Here is a 17,900-nt window from a genome sequence, read left to right as displayed (position 1 = left end):
TTGGAGAGGGGGGAAACTCAATGATAAATAGGAGAAGATGACTTCATTTGGGGGCTTTTGAACCTTTGAAAAACAAACTCATCTTGTATGCTTGAGCTGTTGAGCCAAGTCTATGAGTGTTGTTCAACACACGAGATTTCCGAGGGGAAATCTCAACTCCTTCGTTGGACTTCAAATGCCAACCTAGGGGAGCCTTTTCCTTATTATGGAGTTGTTCCGAGGGAGATTCTATAGGGAGATTCGAGTCATTCAAGGGCATACTAGGCGCAAAAAAGGACCACACTCTTGTGGGGAGTGAGCTACAGATCGGAGTTGATTCCGAGAATTTAGGGGCACACTCGGTGTTTAACAACATTTTTACAAGGGATTGACTGGTGGATTGAGTGGCCATTCCTCAGGACGAATTAATCATTCCTAGGCATGTGTAGAGGTGATTGGACCAAGGCTTGTATAGTCATTTGTGGAGGTTGCTCGTTGAGGGGGCTTGGCCAAGAGTTTGGGGCTGAGTTTTGCTGGAGGACATAAGGAGATTTGTTGGGGAGTTTGCTCAACATTTTGGAGGGCATTGGCAACAACATTTATAGGTTGTATGAATTACCCAGCTAGAGGAGTACACTTTAACTAGGGTTAATTTTAGAGGTTGGAACTAGGCCCAAACCTTTCAGGGTCTTTGTGGGTTTATTGGGGAGAGCGGAAGGCTAATTTTACAGAAATTTTTGAGCTCTCTAAGGGGGTCAAACAACAATGTTTTTCCAGCTAACAGTTGCAGATTACCAGGGCCAACACAGAGCTTGAAGAGGAATCACTTCCTAACATTCGGGCAATACAATTTCTCACCCGGGGTTTGTCTAGCTTGCTTTAGCAAGCCCAAGAGCACATATTCCACACATATATTGTACATTCCTCTTTGATAATAAAATGGCTAAGCTTGGCACAATTTTTGGCTAAATTTGCGGGTGTTTAATTGCATGCTAAATTTGGTGTTGCATGTGGAGTTTTGCTTTGTTTATCACTGATATTTCCTAGTAGGAATATTACGAAGTAGAGGAGTTATTTGAGATGAACATTCAAATGCATAGGCTAATTTGGGAGGATTGAAGGCAGTGCTTTAGTAGTCCACTTATTTAACATCACTCTTGTCAAAGATATTATGTGCTTCATCATAGACATTTATTATCCCTAGTTTTCAATGCACATTGGATCTCCATGGATCCGGAGGATAGATGAACTTGGTGCCTTCACATTGTTTGGTTGATTTGAATTCCAAACAACCTAAGAGCTTTTGCATGGTTGGAGATCTATCTAGGGTGCCATCCAAGGCCATGTTGGCCAAGAGTGGACTGAGGCAAAGTTATTTAATATGAACAATGGGATTGAATCAACAATTTGTAGGGAGTGAGGGTGGTGCTTTGGTCTTCCACTTCTTAGTATGACTCCCATCAAATGTACTATTTGTTTCATCAAAGGAATCCATTATTCCTAGTTCTCAATGTATTCAAATCTCCATGGATCTAGAGGATAGATGGATTCGAAGCCTTCACAAATGTTGGTCAGTTTGGCTTTTTGATAAGCTGAGAGCTTTTGCATGGTTGATGATCTATTAGGGTGTGTCAGCCAAGGTCAAGTTAGCCAAGAGTGGGCTCTCTAATGACCTTTGTTATGTTTGTCATTGTCTAGATGCAATTAAACACACCCTTTGGGAGTGTCAATTTCTCATTAAGTGTTGGAAGTTTCTTGAGGATTAGTATTCAAGGTTGTTACTAAGAAGAGTTCACTCGTAGTGTACATTGTTTGAGGATTGCCACTCAAGTTCATCACATGTTCACAGGGATTTGACATTACTTTAGGATCTCTACTTTATTTGGACTTTGGTATATTAGGTGCAAGGCCAATTTTTCCAATGGGAATAGTCCTATGTCTTCCTTTTGTTCCCTATGGTGAGATGAGATTGCCATCAACTCCTTGCTAAAGGAACTCTTTTAATGAAAAATGTCTGATCTTTGATCCTATAGAATATTCTTCTTTCATTCCAGCTCTAATTGCTTTGAGTAAAAAGTTATTATCTCCATTGTATCTATCTTCCATCTTTTATACAAAATTTTATAAATATAAACTGTATTTTCCAAAAAAAAAATTCACAAAAGCCCAATTTACTATATTGTGTACCAAGGAAAGTCTCATTTACAAAAATGCTTGGTTAATATTACGGTAATCTATATATATATATATGCAGCAACTACATTTTAAGACTACAGCACAAAAATACTTTCACTCTTTGCTTTGTTAGATTATTAATATTATTAACCTCCATTATTTTCATAGATGAAAAGTGACTTGAGTGAAAATCCATCACATTTTTCCCAGCTTTAATAATTTATTGACTAGAAGGAGCCATCATAATAATAATATCATATCAATTCAAACAATTCACCAGTACTTTCTATACTCGTACAGGATTCCTTGTGCAATAAAATCGAGCCGCTCCAAGGCTAACAATATTTTTTTGAATGTGCCTGAGCTGTGTTTTCACCTCAACTCTCTAATTTCTTTATTCATGGCCTGAACTGTATACCAGTTTAGAATTGGTGAGATCAAGGCTTCTGCAAGCTGAGGCTGGCCCCAACTTACCAAAGCTCTAATAAGCGGTGCAAGAGTCTTTTCATTCAAAAGACCACCTAATGTCAGAATGAACCATAAGATTTGATGTATCGGTGTCATCTGTATCATAAGCCGCACATTCAAGTAAGGATGCTTACGATGGAAATGCACACCATTTCGGCCCCGTTGCTTTTCCTACAATTCAAAGTAACAAGAATTAGCTCTTTGATTCATACTTTTTATAGCCAAAGAAATCATTCTTGTCTACTTTCTTTAATTGCAATCTTTGATAGGTTTTCATAAAATCAGAAGGCATAAAAGATCCATTAGAGAAAATGAAGCAAAAATTTCCTGAAGGAAAACACCAGAAGATAATTGCAGAAAACTTTTGAGGAAATATATGCAATAGTTGCCATGATACTAACTCTTCGAAAAAGATAGAGAAAAAACACTAATTACAACTTCATCTAAGCATTCCATGACTACTGCCTCTTTCAGTCAGGATGGGTTACTTGAACCCATGGTCTATGTATAATGCTCCAATTGCTTTGTACAGGTCTTTCCATTCATACAAAGTATTTATGTCAAGTTTGACAAAATAGTTTATAGATATTTGAGATAGAACGTTACATCACAATTGCCTAATTCATGTGATCACCGAAAACGGCAATTGTAACTTTCTATAGGCATTGTATGCGCCATTCTATTATGAACATACGACAGTTTTGTTTATGTATAAAATTGTTGATTACAAAGTCTAGCCCTCCTATGTTGTGTCTTCAAAAACTAATCTAGAACTTGGGGCTGGAAGATGTATTTAACTCTATATGATTCTACAATGGCTATTCAATTGTGCTTGAAAAATCTATCCACTAATTCACAACGAAACGGATATTGGTCATGCCTCAAAACGCATTTTGCAATCTCTCTTGCTCATTGCATACTGCAATTAGAAGAACATGAATCAATATGCTCATTTAGTGGGCTCAAACCTGCAAACCGTGCTATGTACCTGAAACCTAATTCGTATACAACATAGTAAAGAATTGGAAAATTTAAATTGAAAAATAAGCATGAAAAATCTATAACAACAATGTGAACATAATAGAGTAAAGCAAAAAATGCATTTATGATATCGAGAAGCTATTCCTATGGGGATGAATAAAAAGGAATGTGATGTAATAAACAGGAGATTTTGAGTTGATTTAGGCTTTCCCTGTCTTCTATATCCAGATAAAGTTTCCTAAACTTTATGTATCTACCGTCAACGTAAGGTTGAACTAATTTGGTATTGAAGCCTCGTGCAGATCTGTTTTCTTTCCAACAACTATTTACAAGCCATTCAATTGAGGAAAGAATATTTCTAATTCTACTATATATGCCATCAAACTAAGACTGCCATGCTAATGCTTTTTCTTTAGCAATTCCCCCAGTGTTCACTGACAACATTGTTTTGTTATATCATAGTGTCATAGGTCTTAAAAAACAGCACGACAGTCTTAGTTCATTATGTGATAATCTTCGTTTACTGGTCAACCTTGAAAAGACAGCATTATGCATTTAACATGTCTGAAAAGGACACATCCACTATAATTCTAACCTATAAAGGCAGTCAATAGAAGTAGTAGCGTCTTACACTTACTTGGTGCTAGTATTCTTTGCACCATTTTCTTGCCTGATTCCAGTAACAGAAGCAAAACTAACGGTTGCACAACACTAACAACATTGGAAAGACATTGTTTTCAGCTCTAGTTCTGGAACACTCGGGCTAAAGATTCACCTCTTCCACACTTTGGTGATCCCTTACATTCTTATGGACATGAGGTTTAGAACCTATATATGAAACAGAACTACATTGAGAGGGTTCTCATCTCTATTTTCAAAGCATATCCAAGCCAAGAAAAAAAGTACTGCACTCGACATAAGCTGAGCTTGGTGCGCACCCTTTCTTACTTGAATGATTTTCCACAATGTGATTATGTTGCACAGGATTAATAGACTGTTAACTCTTATTCAAGACGCAACAAATATCAGTATCCATCTTTAATATTCAGAGCAGCCTGCTAGCCGAGCCTTTGGAACTAGTGGGTATGCTAGGGTCGCCTAAGTTCTCCAATAGCTAAATTTGGGCATTTAACGAAGCCCCCACTCTAAAATTCTCTTTTGATATTCCTATTCTCACCCAGAGGGACGTTAATAGAGGTATTAGTGAGGAGATCTACATTGCTTATTTGAAAGTCACACGGATTGAGCCAAAGGAGCCCCTTGCTTCAAAACTTCAGTAGTTTCACTTTTACTTGCATTTTCAAGATGGCATCATCTGCACCCTAGAGTATATCAACATGCAACTGCCTTGAAGCTTGAGGATTCCTTTGGAACTACTTCATGTCTATTTTTATTAGCTCTATATAGAGACAAATCATATTTTTTGTGGGAGCATTGCATCAAGAAACTTTGTAGATGGAAACTCAATTCTGAGGATCAATTCATTTAGATCATAATAGTCGAGTGGGGGACTAATCCTTGATGTTTTCTGCCATTTGGGATGTGTGTAAATGTCCCTTGCATCCTCCGACGTCTCTGGGATATATGGTACGTTTTTTTTGGTATCTTGAGCAATGAGGACTTTTCCCCATCAAGGAGGGATGTTATCCCTCAACACCTGTATGTCCCCAACAGTGTGATCACCTGGAGGGAGGCTATCCCTCAATGGGATTGAGGGGCGCCAACAGTTTGATCACTAAAGGTGACCATAATGGTTTTCTAATGTTTACATTCCTATATGAGATGATAGCTTTTCAATAATAAAAATAAAAACCTAAACAATATGTCATCTTCCCATATTTCCAAGTCCACACTCATCACTTCCTAGTTTCCCATATTGCCAAGTCCACACTCATCACTTTCTACTTTAAACTTCTTGACGGTTCATGCCATAAGAGGCTTTATGAGCGAGTTACAACTTGAGATCAGTTTGAGAATCTAGGTCTACACCACTGTAAGCATGAAGCTAATCCTCAAATTTCTCCTAGCCCAGGATGATGCAAGAGCTAATACTTCGCACTATACTCAGCACTTGTTTGCCAGTTGCTATCATTTTATGGATTTTATCGTGGTACCATCCTTCATATCCTCGCCCCTTCTACCAATTTTGTACTTCATTGTATTTCTTGTAAAGTTTCTTTATTACATTTGTTGCACACTTCCTAGTCCTACTACTATATGGGAACTCAATTCTAAGGATCAATTCATTTACATCACTATTCCATAGAGTGGGGGACTAGGCCTTGATGATTTCTGCCATTTGGGGATGTGTACCCAACGTCTCTAGGATAAATGGTATGTTTATTGGACATTTGGAAGATTGTTCCCCATCAAGGAGGGATGCTAGGACATCCCTCAAGCCCGTTGAGGGACACCTGCATGTTCCCAATAGTTTGGTCACTAAACGTGACCATAATGGTTTTCTAAAGTTTACATATTTTCCTATATGAAATGATAGATATTCACAACAAATTCCTCAATGATATGTCGTTTTCCCATAATGTCACATTCACACTCATCGCTTCTTACTTTAAACTTCTCAATGGTTCATGCCATAAGAGGCCTTACGAACAAGTTGCCACTTGAGATCAGTTTGGGAATCTAGACCTCAAAGACCCTACCCAGCTTCTAGCATGAGTATAATCCTCGACGTTTTCCTACCATTGGATGATGCAAGAGCTAATGTTGGGCACTATACTCAATACTTCTTTGCGAGTTGTTACTATTTTATGGACTTTATCTTGGTACCATCCTCTTTTTATTTCTGGTAAAACATTTTTATTACAGTTGTTGTACACTTCCTAGTACTACTTTTTCACTAAGTGTTTTAGGCACACCCAAAGCTCCAATAGCCAAAGCCAGAGGTCATTTACAATAGCATAGAAACATATATAGGAAAATTCACCATGTGTAGACATATACATACACATTCCTTGTTACCCCTAAACTACCATCTAAATGGAAAAGCCTAATCCACAAATACAACTTCATTCCTTGTTACCCCTAAATTACCATCTAAATGGAAAAGCCTAATCCACAAATACAACTTTGAGGCAATGATTAGGAGTTGAATCACTGTCACCTGAATACACATTCCTCAACACTTTTGGCAAGCTTTGAAGAGGCCAAAGGGGTATCCCTTAAATATACAAAGATTATTACGAGATCTTAAGTGAATCCTTAAGGTAAGTAACTAAACGATGCAAAGACTTTACTTTATTTATTAGATTCAATATCTTTGGCATAAAGAATTAAATCCAATAAAAAATATACCATGTAACATAGGAAAGATTTAACACAATTTAACACTTAAAATATAATGCTTCACATGAGTTGATTTACCCTTAACGAAACAAGCATATAACACATCAATCCACTTAAATGCTAAATGAAAAATGAAATGAGTGGATTAAATTAAAAATCGGAAAGATTTAACACGATTTAACACTTAAAATATAATGCTTCACATAAGTTGAATTACCCTTAACGAAACAAGCATATGACACATCAATCCACTTAAATGCTAAATGAAAAATGAAATGAGTGGATTAAATTAAAAATCTAATTTATAATGGTTACCGAAAGTTAATTCGCTCAATCTCTTTAATTATATAATATTAAGCTTGAAGAGATGAATTTAATTATGTAATATTAAGATTGAAGAGATGAATTAGAAATCTATTTAATGATATGCAAGATTAAGTTCCCAAATTTTAAAAGACCAATTAACCGCCTAAGAAATTAATAAATGATTAAATGTATATATTTATATGTAACAAGAATTATATAAAAAGATATGACACTTTAAATATTTCCAAACTATGCTTCAAAGATAACTTCAACTAATATTTAAATCATGAAAATACAACTTTGAAGTAAACCATAATTTGATCTTTAAAATGTAAAATTTAAAGTCAAACCAAATTAGTGATTATGAAAGGACTAGTCAAAAGAGACACTAAACTGGTTTAATTGAAAAATATGATTTAATTAATCAAAATTTTAATTTCTAGATTTGTAATTATGTTTGAAAGTAACCTAAGATAATGTATGCACTTAAAAAGGAACAATTGAGAATTAGATCATAATTAGGCATTTAAAGATAAACTATAAAGCACTTCCAAATGTGATTAAAAAGATCCATCTTAACCATAGATCTAGCAAGAGTCTAGAGGGATTAAATCTTTTGAGGTTCAAACCTTTTTCGTAGTGTAAAACTTCAAAAAATGGCTCCTCCAAAAATTGCATCCTTCTAGGGACTTGATAGATGATGGTTAAGAAGAATCTCTCTCTCTCTCTCATTTTCTAAATTGCATGTTTGAATGCATAAATGGATTCATCCCCTTGAAAATCCCTTCAATACATGGAATAAAATAGCTTAAACATGTAATTCCAACTAATATTTGCTCCATATAACATTAATCCTTAATAAAAGGGTTAAAATGTAAACTAATGATACTTGAAATGCTATAACAATAAGAATCTAATTTTTCAATTAGTTTATATAATATAGACATTTTATTATTTTTATTGTTACTATTATTTTAAGCCATATATAATATGTAATGATATTTCAAATGCTATATTAATAAGAATTTAATTATTAACAACATCTTATTAAGAATAGGGACGATGGTTGAAGCATCAGATGTTGGATTCCTAGGCTTTTTTCCTAAATTGGAATTTTTATTTTTATTTTTCCTTAGACAATATTAATATTTCTTTTTGTATTATTTTTATTTTTATAATATTATTAATCTTCCCTTTTTTATTTTTAATTGATTCTCTTTATTTAATTTTATTAGTTAAGATAGATTTTAATATTATTTAAATTAATATTTATTAGGATTATAAAGGATTAAATTAAATTAATTATTACACTTCCTTATAATATTTTCATCAAAATTTAAATTTAGCTTTAAAATGATTTATTTCCTTGAATGCTTTTGTTTTCTTATTATAATATTTTCATCAAAATTATAAAAAAAAATAAATTTTAAAATTATTTATTTTCTTAATGTTTTTTTTTGTTTTGTTTTTTTAATATTATTAATCCTCTTATTATTTTTAATTGATTATTTTTATTTAATTTTTATAAGTTAATATTTGAAGATAGAAATAAAAATTTTAATATTATATAAATTAATATTTATTAGGGTTATATAGGGTTTAATAAATTAATTATTATAACTGCTTTTAATATTTTCATAAAAATAATAAAATTTTAAATTATTTATTTACCTTATCTTTTGTCAATTTTTTTCTCTGCCCTTAGTCAAACAAGTTGTTATTCGCTAGTTTGTTAGTAAACAGCTTTATACATCTATTTATTTCATTGCCCGGATCTGGTTCCTCATCTTATCCTGAAGGTGAACCACAGTGGCTGGTTCAAAACGCTTCCGAAAGATGTTGTTAATAATATTATGGATCACAGAAGTCTTAGCTCAAAAAGAAATTAATTTTTCAATTATTTTATATAATATACATACATTATTTATTATTATTATTATTTTAAACCATATATAGCTGTAAATCATTGACATTGAAGTAATTTAGTTAATATGAACACTAAAATATTTTATTTATGGATCACATTGTCCACATTAAAGTTGTTTTTTTCCTATTAATATGTTTTTAAATATATTTCAATATTACTTAATTTTATATATTGAAATATTTTATTTATAATGTAAATTAAATGTTGTTTTAATTATTATTGATATTTTTTAAATGTTACATATTAATTTTATATTAAATATTTAATTAATTACATATCTACCTCTTAATATTGTTATAAGGAAAGAACTGAATCTTTTTAATTTCAATTACTTCTCTTTGCCCAATGAAATGATTTGTTGTGATTTTTTATGTTTTTTCTAAAGTTAATATTAAAATAAATTAATTAACATGGATATTAAAATGGTTTATTTAAGTATCCAATTGAAATATGATATATAAATAATATCAACTTTATTTGTTTTAATTATTTTAAAAGAATTTTATAAGTTGATATAAAATTATTTTATTTATTATGGACATGAAAATGCATGCATATATTTGTTCACTTAGGGTAGCTCAATTGGCAATGGCCGTGGAAATGAAGTCTGACCGAACCGGAAGTCTTGGGTTCAAATCTTGTGCTATGACCGAATTGGAAGTCTTGGGTTCAAATCTTGTGCTATACCCCCAATCAGGGTGAGAAGTTGGACATGATGAAGATGTAGTTCTACCAAGCTTACAAAAAAAATCCTTGAATATATTTTATTTGATGTAGTCCTACCAACCTTACAAAAAAAATACATGAAAGCTCAACAAGTCTAATATGAGATATAATTTATGAAAATGAAATTAAACTTGAATAATTATAAATCCAAATTTGCCCAAATCAATCTCAACTAAATGATATATAATTCAAAGGCCTACTTACGATAAAATCACAATTATAACATCAAATAAATCTTGAACTAATTCTAATTTGTGATTATTGATAAAGTCTAAATTGAGAATTTATGTGATGAAATGAAGCTAGACTTGTTATTGCTATAAATCTTATTTTTAAAATTCTAAAATAAAGTTCACATTTACATAAGAAAATACCCTAATATAACAAGGCTTCATAGCTAGGGTTCCCTACCTCTTAGTTTAATAAAATATTTTAATGTCATGATGTGTTGTATGTACTCCAAACAATAATAAAATTGTAAAATGAGTTATATGAATATTTGTTTAACCTTTTTTTAATAATTTTTTTAATATAATTAAACATGTTTTTGGTAGATAAAGGTTATATATATATATATATATATATATATAACATTGAAGAGAATGATAATATTTATTTATATTGAATGATGGCAATTTTTTTATATAATGTTCATATTGTAGTACACATGTCATGCCATTAGAGTATAGATTGATATAATGAGAGTTCTACAAATTGTACACATGTTATTTTTACATATTTTTTTTCATATTTATATTTTTTAAATTATTTTTTTGTAAATTAAAAAATAAAACTCATAAAAATTGTTTATTCAATACTTTATACCAATTCGAAAATCCATTTAAAAATTTAATTACAAACCATTTGTGTTTATGGTACATAGTAATTATATAATGTTATTTTTCAAATTATTTATATTTATTGTACATAGTAATTAGTGATATAGTACACAGTAATTAATAATGGAGTATAGAAAAGTCAATTCTTGCCATCATTACACAATAAGAGGGGAGACATTTCAACCAATCATATTTGAGATAAATAGAAATAAATTTTATTTAAAAATAATAAATTTAATTTTATAATGTTAAACTTTGGATAAATTTAAAAAATATAATCAATGAAAAACTGAATATGTCAAGTATAATAATAAAAACTTGTAATGCGAGATTATGCCAAAGCTTTAATTAGGCTTTCATATAATCACTTCCAAAATATAAACCTTAATTGAAATAAACAAGTATAGTATGTAAATATTATTGAGTTAAACCTACTAGACTTGAAATGAAATCTAATTCGATGATCTTCAATAAATTAGCTTCATATTTCAAGTAAAATATAAATAAAAGAAAAGGGGATTTTTAGATTTTACGATATTTGGTGGTTGATGGGAAAGACTAGTGCTAAATCCTCATGAAGATGTTTTTTCAATGGCCTATTTTCTTAAGGGTTAGAGAAAGGAGGCAAGGCTATGAAAAGACTCAATAGCCTCCTCTCTAATCTAGATGAAAATAGAAACCATGACCCTGCAAGGAAGGTTTCCAAGATGGAACCACTTTCAACTAGCAAAATCAATTTTAACTTGGAAATTGAAACTAATAGCCTTGTTAGAATTCTTAAAGGATATATAAAGCAAGGCACTAATTAACAACCACTAAGTTAACAAAGTAACAACCACTAAATTAACAAAGGAGAAAAGATGACAAGTTGCTTCACATGTAATGCCCCTTCCAAGTAGTAAAGTTTACCCTTCAAACAAAAACCAAATCAATTCGCTAATTTTTCCTGCGTAGGAGACTTGACATCCACATCCAATCCTGAAAGCACAAAACAAGAGCCAAGAGAAAAGACATTGAACTAACACCAATTTACCTCAATACATATTCAACAACGTGTTCTCGAATATTCCAATCAAAAATTAAAAATGATATGTGAAGTGTTGGAAATACTAAGAGGGGGTGAATAAGTATTTCCTTTAATTTTACAATTGGTTAGGTTCTTTTAAACATTTGCTCGTTGGTCGGCTTATCTATGCTACTGAATATTTTTAGTCACACACACAACATGTCCTCCATGCGACTAGCATCTAGGGTTTTTGAGTCACAGTCGCAGTTTTTCCAAAGGTTGATTGTGACTATAGTTGTTGGCTTTCAAGCTTAAGATAGCCACTGAATACTCTCAATCGCTCGCATACCTCCTCCTCCATGCGACTAGGACCTGAATGTTGAAATTTCAGTTGTCCAAAGTTTTCGCTCGTTGACCACAGCATTCAGAAGTTGACCGCAGACAATGACAATTCATTACAGGCTTCTGAATCAAGGTTTTTAATACGAGCATTATTGTGTTCATTTCATGAATATTATTTAGTTGACCTTTGCTAAATAGTTGTATGGATGAAGATGTGGATCATTGTACTCTCTTTTGTTGAATCATTCAATGGCAATCTAATAAGAAGAATAATTTGTAAGGGTTTTCCCCATAGTGGGTTTTGCCTTAGCCTCTGACCAATCTTAGTGTCTCTATATGTGAATGCTTTTCTTCTATTGTTCCTTGATGTTCCGCTACATTGATGATGATATTGTTCTTTCTATATCGTTGCATATGTTGTTGGATAATGATGTAAATCTGAATAATGTTATGATTTCATGGGGTAAAATTAATATGGAAATGATAAAATGCAATTATCAAGGAAAAAAACAATATAGCCCTAAGAGAAATTAACATGGTATCGACGTTGAGCTGAAGAAAAGTCATTGAAGATCACCCCTATGGAGACACCTTTGATGGAAGATGGAGGTGACTTAAAAGAATACCAGGGTTTCAAGGAAACCCTAGGCAACTCATGTATTAAGGTTTGATGGATATTATGAGGTTAGGGTTTGAGAGAAACCCTAGTTTATGGCAAAGACTTGACATATGCAATCTAGAAACCCTAGCATGGTCAATGTGAAGATGTTCAAGCACTTGTGACAGACATGATGAAGCCCTAGATGGGATAGTCTCTATTATGCCTAGTTGCTGATGAAATTGGTTGAAATATTGAAGGCAACATTGTCATATGGACAATGGACAGTGATGACTCTTGAAGGTTGGTTCAAGAGGGAGATGATCATCTCTCATTAAAGATAAGTACTTTTCGATTTATGTTACTTCTTTATGTCTTTAATTTTGTTTAGAATTATTTATCTGATTATTGTTTCTATTATTACTTATACTTCCTACATGTATACGTGAGTATTTGGATACTTCTAACCTCTTGATGAGATGTAATAAGTGGATCCTTGTTGAGGATCATCTGAGATGCAAGAAAAGATGACTAGTGCAGGAAGAGAAGAGCCATATTTTGTCATGATAAGGAAGACGGCAAAGTCCTGTTGTCTATGTCAAATAAGAAGGTGTACATGTATATGAATACTACAAGGTATGTATGGCGTATTATTTCAAATGCAATAATGGATGGCAAGGTGAGCCCTAAAGTATGATGAACTTTGAAGATATCTCTTGACAAATGGATCATACATGCATATGAAAGTAAGTTTGATTCAAGATACTTATGATGAGATGGTATTAGACAAATATATTACATTTTATTAAGTCATGGTAAATCTATATTAAAACATTGATTTCTGATATATTGGTATACTTGATACTTGGCACGCATCTTTATAGACATGATGGATTTCATATAGAAGGCTAGCTCATTGATTCCTATATGTGGTAGCTTGATACTATTGATAATGCTTGGGATAAGAATGACAATTTTGATGATAGAATTGTGACAAGATGATTATTGCTCAAGATCTTCTTGCTGACCTTGGTAATTATATCAGATGGTAAATCTGGATAACCTTTCTTGATGGACTAAACTATGTGAGTGATAATGTGTTAATGATCTTTGAAGTATGATGTTACACCTATATGCTGCCCTAATCATGAGGTTCTAACCCTTGACGGAAGTTTGATGTCATGTTCATATGTGATAATGAAGTAGTTGATGTTAACATGTTTTGACCGTGATGAATATATGTTTTAGATCCTGATATAGTTGGATTTCATGATCTAACAGTTTGTTGTAACATGACAATAGACTGGTTGATGACTTGAATAATAATGGCAGAAGGGGTTGCTCATTTAGAGGGAGAATCTCTCCACAAGATCCCTACACCTATTATCATTTGCATTATATGTATATAAGATTCTTTACTTAGTAATATTTTTTACATGAATAGACAAATATCTGATATTGTTGGTCTGCAGCGAAGTTTTGGTCTGAGAAGAGATAGTTTTCTTTACTCTAAGCCTCAACCGCATTGAAGCAAAGTTAAGGGTGCGGTTGTAGCCTCTCAATCGCATGGAAGAAGGCCTATGGGCGTGGTTATGCCTGTAGTGAAGCTTTGTGTATGAAATTAGAAGTACACCTGAAGGATGGCAATCCTACAAACATGGAGCAGACAATAGAATGTTCTATGAGCAGGGAAGTTTGAATGTTTGACTTACTATAATGTGAATATGTTGACTAAACTTGTGTTTGTAGGTGACCAGAATATGCATATCAATATGTCATTATGATTTAACCATTGAGGCTAGTATATGACAGTATTTGATAACAATTGCAAGGGTTTGACTAGATTTGGTTGATTAATATAGATAAGCAGTGTTTGGAGTTTTGACATGATGCTTGATAATGATTTAGAATTTTGACTTAATGCTGAGATATGTTATGGATTAATAAAACTCACTGTGATAACAAATTTGGGTTTTGATTTGATGACTAATGATTTGATTTGAAAACTGATGATTCGCCTTGATGACAAGTGCTATGTGGGCATAGTAACTTTTTGTGATTAATGTTGGCATTGATTTTGCATTGGTCTCATTATCTTTGGCACATTGGTTGAAGTATAAACAAATCGATAAAACTTGTATGATTCATTCTTGGTATATGCATGAAACTTATATGATTTGTCCTTGATGTATCCATTCATATTTAGTAGCAGAAGTGGTTCATGGCATGATCATGAGGATGGCTTGAGAGTGCTTGGTAAATAAAAGGTTGTTGTAACTTGATATTTGACGTGAGCTCTACCTGTCACCTGAGAATTTGTTACAGTAATATTGATGATTTTGATTTGACATCTAAGGCTTGATAAGTTGACTTAGTTGATTTGATTGCACAGTGTTGATTTGTGTAAAGCTAAGCATATTGGTTTGGTCAAGTGATATGTATAAAGCAAGCTCCCCGAGCTTGATATGTCCGCATTGAACTGATGAAGCCAAGATGATGTGCCAATACAAACCTCTACTTTACAAAGTGGTCCAACTTATGACTTAAATTTTTGGTTTTATATGTTGACGGTCTATTCTTGACAGGTAATGAGCCTTTGATGGTCAAAGTAAGAGGGAGATGGCCTCTGAAATTCGAAATGAAGAATCATGGCATTTGGAAGAGAAAATATATGACCTAAATCTATTGAAGAATTTGTGAAAAGTGGAATTGAAAATCCTTGGACACTCTGACTGAATTTCAAGAAGTTATGAAGAGACATTGTTGAACCTGACTTGACAAACGATAGTTGATTGAAACATTGATGTTCTGTAACAACACTCATCCATGTATATATAAGTTTTGCATAGAATCTGAGTTAAGTCATGATTGACCTGCTTCTTATGCATTGAGTTGTCGTTGAGCACCCTTCGAGATATTTGCATGGGACGATCAATTTTTGGCCTAAGATATTCTTCCTACGATATGTGATGCATGGATGTTGTTTGGGATTGTTATTGATAAGATGAAGCTCATTTGGGTGTTGCCTTAGTACGAGATCTTCCCTGATGTTTTTGATGAGAAGTCCTTAGCTTTGAGCACAACCAAGGTTGAGTATGATATTGCTGGCAAGACTAGCTATGAGGCAGGATGGAGAAGCTCTTTACAAAGTTGTTTGAGCAGGTTTCATGTATGACATGGATACATTGCGATGACAAAGAGTGGGAACCGATTGGCAAAGAATCTCGTATATAATTGGGACTGAGATGCCTTAAGACAATGTTGCTCTACAAGACAAGCTTAGGGTTATGGTTGCTACCTCCATGAGAGGGAGCATGAATATGGTATCCTTTTTGTGATATATATATATATTTGTTCTAATATGATATTTGATTTGATGTCTTGTATGAACAAGAGACAATTGTTATTGAGACATGATGATTACCAGATATGAGCACGATGATATGTTGATCTACAGAGAGCATCGTTGATCAAGGACACTGAGCCAACTCTTCCCCCCTATTTGAGCTCCTAGGGTGTGGAATTGAGATGGAGGGCTCCTAGGGTTGAGGGATCTCTGGACAATAGGGTATCACCCCTATCTGTTACCCATAGGGTTGGAGATGTTTCTCCCCTATCTTGGTCTTTGCAGAGTATACCCCAATTGGCATCATACCCACAAGTTGGGCTTGTTGGGATTGTCCCTCCCCGTCTGGCCAACGGGTTGAGGAGGCTTGGGGCATGTGATCCTTACCTTTTGGTAAGTCGGGTATCTAGCCCAAGCTCAGATTATGATGCAAGTGTTCTACCACATGACTCTTGAGGGTCATTGCTGGGAAGATCAGCAGGCAATAGGATGGGTTGACATGTACTTTCCTATATCACCTATTTCTCGATATGGAGTTGTAGATGTTTAGCTGTTGCACTAAAAATTGTCACCTTGACATTCTGCAATCTGTGCGAGTCCATTACCACTCATACTTTCCTCCTTTGCAAGTCTAAAGCCTCGATTCCTCATATCAAGCCTTGAAAACAAGAGAAAGCCCTCAAAAGTTTTTAAAACTCTGCTTCCGCACATTCTCTTTGTCTTACCTGCGGACCCACACCTAATGGTCAAGTCTTCTGCCCACTTAACCGCATTGTCTCTGTGTTATGGGTGCAGACCCCTGTAAAAGTTAAAAAGGTGCGAGTACATTCTGAAAAACTCACTTTCAGTCATTTCTAGAAGCTTCTGGAAGGAATCTTGAGGTGGCAAGTTCGCTCTCTTAAGGTTCATGCATTCCATACCTTAAGGAGCTAACCCCTTGATGTGAGGAGCTTATCCCTTTGAAGGAGGATTCTATCCCTTCATAGATGGACCTGTAACCTCCTCCTATGCACTATAAAATGAAGCATTGGGTTGGTTACTTGGGGGTTTAGAAGCTGAATATGTTTGAGGTGAAATGATGCTGGAACTTAGTATTCTTTAGTTGAGTTTTTATGAGGAGAGATTACATACCTCTAAGATTTCATTTGGAAAAGTGCAAGGCTTGTCAAAGTAAAGGAAATTTGTATTTCGAACCCCAGGAAGAGCTTGTTCAACATCAAGGCTGAAAAGGTTGTAAGGTTCTTCTACTTCAAAGTTAATACAAATAAGTTTGTTTTTCTCAATAAGTTGTTCATTTATGGTTTATTTTATGGATTCCTTGATCACCATAATAGACATGATTTATGATATTTGTTATGCAGGTGCTATTTAATGTTTGCTTGTTTGTGATTGCAGATCTTTAAAGATACCTCTTTCGAACGATTGGAGGGTAACTCTTTCGAACGATTGAAAGATGACTACAATGAACAAGCATTGGATCTAATGTGGGATCTTAACACCTTCATAGTATTTATTTGTAAATCGCATATGTCTAGAGAAAGATAGGTTTGTTTGTCTGTTTGTTGCTAGACTATCTTCTGATACTAGGGAGATCGGTCTTGTTCGCAAGATCGATTTATCCGGCCAACAAATTGGCGACTCCACTGGGGATGGGTATTTGATTTTTGGTTTTCCTTTGTTTTGACTTGAGAAAATTGTTTTCGTTTCTGGTTTTTGATTGATGTATACTGGCTTGGGTAGTTTTTAGAATCTAGATTATTTTTTGTTTTTTTCGAAGTTTTCAGGGGACTGCACTTTCTCTTTACAGACAGTGCGGGCATCTCCGCACTTTTCCTTTAGTAAACAGAGCGGAACCGCACCTGTTACTTCTGGAGCCTGCGGACCCTGTAAAATTTTTTGAAAAC

The 17,900-nt window shown here is 33.6% G+C and overlaps 1 protein-coding gene across 1 annotated transcript in view; it reads right to left on the bottom strand.

Moving 5' to 3' along the window:
- Positions 1 to 2,310: 2,310 nt before the first annotated feature.
- Positions 2,311 to 17,900, bottom strand: part of LOC149221175 (uncharacterized) — a 273,434-nt gene continuing 257,844 nt past the window's right edge. Inside the window, exon 4 of the mRNA XM_089382914.1 lies at positions 2,311 to 2,793. Within this exon, the coding sequence (XP_089239040.1) occupies positions 2,527 to 2,793 (267 nt within the window). The 3' untranslated portion in view covers positions 2,311 to 2,526. The remainder of the gene's footprint in view (positions 2,794 to 17,900) is intronic.

The sequence above is a fragment of the Pinus tabuliformis genome, chromosome Q (assembly GCF_031772625.1).
Source record: "Pinus tabuliformis cultivar Carrire ecotype Pingquan chromosome Q, CPIR1, whole genome shotgun sequence".
In the NCBI taxonomy this organism is placed as follows: Eukaryota; Viridiplantae; Streptophyta; class Pinopsida; order Pinales; family Pinaceae; genus Pinus; species Pinus tabuliformis.
Note: the sequence above shows the minus strand (reverse complement) of the source record. Positions and strands in the feature narration are given on the sequence as shown.